Raw genomic sequence first — 4029 nt, forward strand, 5'->3', positions numbered from 1 at the left:
TTATTTTTATTTCTTCCTTTATATATTTTGGATTTTTAAATTTTTATTGCATATACATCAGGTTTTCAAAAGGAAAAAGGACATGATAAGCTGTTTTAATCTTTAGGATATTTGAAATGTGTTTAGTAAGATATGGAATATTGCCAAATTTCCTAACTTCTTCCCTAAATAATTAGACAGCTCTCCCAATGTCATTTATTGAATAATGCAACATTTACTGCTGATTTAAAGTGCTTCTAGAACAGACCACTAAATCCCACATGTGCTTGGCTCTGTTTCTGAAGTTTCTATCCACTGCTGTTGATCGTCCATTCTAGCACTGGTACCACGCTGTCTTAAAGTCCTTGATAATCGGCAGAGCAAATGTCCCCTTATTATTCTCTTTTTCAACATTTTCTTGGATTATTTTTAGATGAAATTTAGATTACTTTCGTGTTGTTTCTCAAAAAACCTGTTAGTATTTTTACTTTGAATAGGTTAAATTCTAGATTCATTCAAGAACATGCACCTTTGCAGTATTTTACCTTTCTATCTGGAATCCTGGTATGTCTATCCATATGTTAAATTTTTATTTTATGTCCCTTCGGAGAATTGAAGGTCCTACCTAATACTTATTAACATCTTAATGCATAGATTGGTTTGTTGATAATATGGATGGGATTGTTTCCCATTATATGTTAACCTGATTATTATTTACATATCATAGTAATAGGTAATATTGAGTTCTCACTGCATGCCAGCTCTTTGTGTTAAGCACTTTATTACTTAATTTTATCCTCACCCCAACCCATTTTCACATGAAGAAACTGAGTCTCAAAGGGCTCAGGTAACCTGCCTAAGGTTTCACAACTCGTGAGTGGCAGAGCTCAGACTTAGATTCAAGCATTTTGACAGCACAGGCTTAATCATTGCATTACATGTCTCACTGGTAATGCTTTTAGTTTATCTATTTTTGTTATTGGTCACTTTACTGAATTCCCTTTTTATTTCTAATAGTGTTTCAATTGCTTGTCTTAGGTTTTCTAGTTAGATCATCATATCAGCAAATAATAATCTTTCCTTCTCTTTTCCTGTATGTTTACTTCCCTTCTTTGTCCAATTGTACAATATACATTTCTTAGAATGCTTATACCAATTTTAAATATCATTTTAAAACCTAGACAATATTGTAATATGTAAAGCCAATCTGTAATCTTTAAACACTTCCACAAGTATGGTAAAATAGTAGGATTTGAAATAAAACATAAGTATTATTTCTGTAATAATGTGTATGGCACATTAAAAGTTGCCGGAACATTTAAATTGCATAAAGAATTCCTGTGTTATGTTTTTGGTTCTGTTAATACTTTGTTGCTTATTTGAAAAATATATAAAGTCTAGTTTAAGATATTTTTAATATGAAGAAAAACTTGACTTGGTTTATCTGAATGTCCTTATTCAATTGAGGGCACTTGGTAAACATTTGCTGGTGCTAATGTTGCAGACTGTTGGGGAAATGGATGGAGATAACCAGACTGGGGCCTTTGAGTTCCTGCTTGTTGGGCTCTTGGAGAAGCCCGAGCAGCAGCAAATCCTGTTTTGGATGTTCCTGTCCATGTACCTGGTCACAGTGGTGGGAAATGTGCTCATCATCCTGGCCATCGGCTCTGACTCCCGCCTGCACACTCCCATGTACTTTTTCCTGGTCAACCTCTCCTTCACGGACCTCTTCTTTGTCACCAACACAATCCCCAAGATGCTGGTCAACCTTCAGTCTCAGAACAAAGCCATCTCCTACACGGGGTGCCTGACACAGCTCTACTTCTTGGTCTCCTTAGTGGCCCTGGACAACCTCATCCTGGCTGCAATGGCCTATGACCGCTATGTGGCCATCTGCCGCCCCCTCCGCTACACCACAGCCATGAGCCCTGGCCTTTGTATCCTTCTCCTGGCCTTGTGTTGGGTCTTCTCTGTCCTCTATGGCCTCATCCACACCCTCCTCCTGACCAGAGTGACCTTCTGTGCGTCCCGGAAGATCCACCACATCTTCTGTGAGATGTACATCCTGCTGAGGCTTGCGTGTTCCAGCATCCAGGTCAATCATACAGTGCTGATTGCCACTGGCTGCTTCATCTTCCTCATCCCCTTTGGATTCATGATTGTGTCTTATACCTGGATTGTCAGAACCATCCTCCGAATACCCTCAGCCTCTAGGAAATACAAAGCCTTCTCCACTTGTGCTTCCCATCTGGCTGTGGTCTCGCTTTTCTATGGGACACTTTGTATGGTATATCTGCAGCCCCTCCACACCTACTCCATGAAGGACTTGGTGGCCACAGTGATGTATGCCGTGGTGACACCCATGATGAACCCTTTCATCTACAGCCTGAGGAACAAGGACATGCATGGGGCTCTAGGAAAACTCTTCCTTGGGAAAGCTTTTCAGAAGTTGACATAAGAGTAATTTTGGAAAGAGGACATTGAAATGGAGACCAGGAATTCCCACCACCATGTGCAAAGCATTAGCTTGTGGAGTTCACAGGAGTGATTAAGACATAGATCTGGCTCAGAATGAGTTTATAGATCTGTGGTGAAGAAAAGACATGTACACATAGCCTAATGTCCCCTGGACCTCACCTGCCCTGGCAATAGATAATAATCAACTCGACTGCAAAGAGTTTTAATACTTTTACCAGAATTCCACAGGATCAAATCTTTCAACTTGCTTGACCATAGGACCACCTTATCAAAATACACCCAGTTATTATGGCAATGAATATTGGTGATGGTGGTACAGTATGATTGGTGTAATTGGTTTCATTGAATTGTACAAGTGAAAAATGTTGAATTGGCTAATGTTGTGTTACCTATATTTTTACAACAATTAAAAGAGAGATAAAAAATATACGCATTTATGTTTTGGGAAAGGTTCCTGGGCAGCACCTAACAACAACAACTGTAGGTGCCCTGAAGGAAGATGCTCCTTTCCTGATGCTGTGCCAGGCTCAACTCTCACTGCTTCATGCTGACCCACTGTCCCTCTGGACATAGCCCCTGTGGTTCAGGAAGAAATTGCAAGAATGTTCCTCTCCTTTCTCTCTGGGTTGATTTTTATCCTTTGAGTCCAAAGCAATATTGCCTGTGCCTTTCTCCTGCATTCCGTCTCTCAGTAACAAGTCAGACCTTGTCCTCAGAAGTCCATTCTATGCTTTATTTCTGTGGCTCCTTGTTGTCATCTCTTCTTCATACAACAACTCCATTCTTCATTCAAAACAAAACTCTTGAGCTTGTCAATACATGCTGATGAACAGGAGTGGTGTTGGAGGCAGTAGAGAGGGAGGAGGGAATTGTGAGACCCAATATCTACTTAGGTTCAGCCAGCCTTGTATAAATGAGTGGATAGAAGGTGGTGTGTAATAGCTGATAAGCAGGTTAGTCACTGGGACTGTGGCAGTTTGAAGGAGGGAGCAATCATTTTTAGATGAATCAACAGAACCAGTACTTGACCTTGACTTTGAAGGACAAGTAAAGTTGAATTGATTTCATGTTCATTCAGTCATTAATTAATTAATTATTAATTCATTCAACTGATAATGACCGAATGCCTATTAGGGTCCTCAAACTAGATTATAAACATGAATAATGAGCTCACAGTCTACTGGGGGAAGTAGTAAATGATTACAGTAAATTAAATGGACCTAACTAATCAGGTAAAAGGCAATGTTTAACAGGTTTATTAAACAGTAAAATACAGATATACGTTATTTAACAGAGGCACACTGAAAGCATAAGAATACATAAAAGTTGAAAGTAAAAGAATAGAAACAGGCATACTGGGAAAATACTAATCAAAAAAAGGTGAATATAACTATATTAACATCGCATAAAAGAAACTTAACTGCAAAAAGCATTATTAAGAACTGTGGGTGTTTCCGAATAGACATATGCGCACCTATATTCATTGCAGCACTGTTCACAATAGCAAAAAGATGGAAACAACCTAGATGCCCATCAACAGATGAATGGATAAACAAACTATGGTACATACAC

The 4029-nt window shown here is 39.0% G+C and overlaps 1 protein-coding gene across 1 annotated transcript in view; it reads left to right on the forward strand.

The window, feature by feature from the left end:
• Nucleotides 1-1354: 1354 nt before the first annotated feature.
• The window catches only part of LOC101358831 (olfactory receptor 1D2-like), an 11933-nt gene continuing 9258 nt past the window's right edge, over nt 1355-4029 (forward strand). Inside the window, exon 1 of the mRNA XM_004376141.2 lies at nt 1355-2427. Within this exon, the coding sequence (XP_004376198.2) occupies nt 1475-2427 (953 nt within the window). The 5' untranslated portion in view covers nt 1355-1474. The remainder of the gene's footprint in view (nt 2428-4029) is intronic.

This window comes from Trichechus manatus, unplaced genomic scaffold (assembly GCF_000243295.1).
Source record: "Trichechus manatus latirostris isolate Lorelei unplaced genomic scaffold, TriManLat1.0 scaffold00040, whole genome shotgun sequence".
Classification (NCBI taxonomy): Eukaryota; Metazoa; Chordata; class Mammalia; order Sirenia; family Trichechidae; genus Trichechus; species Trichechus manatus.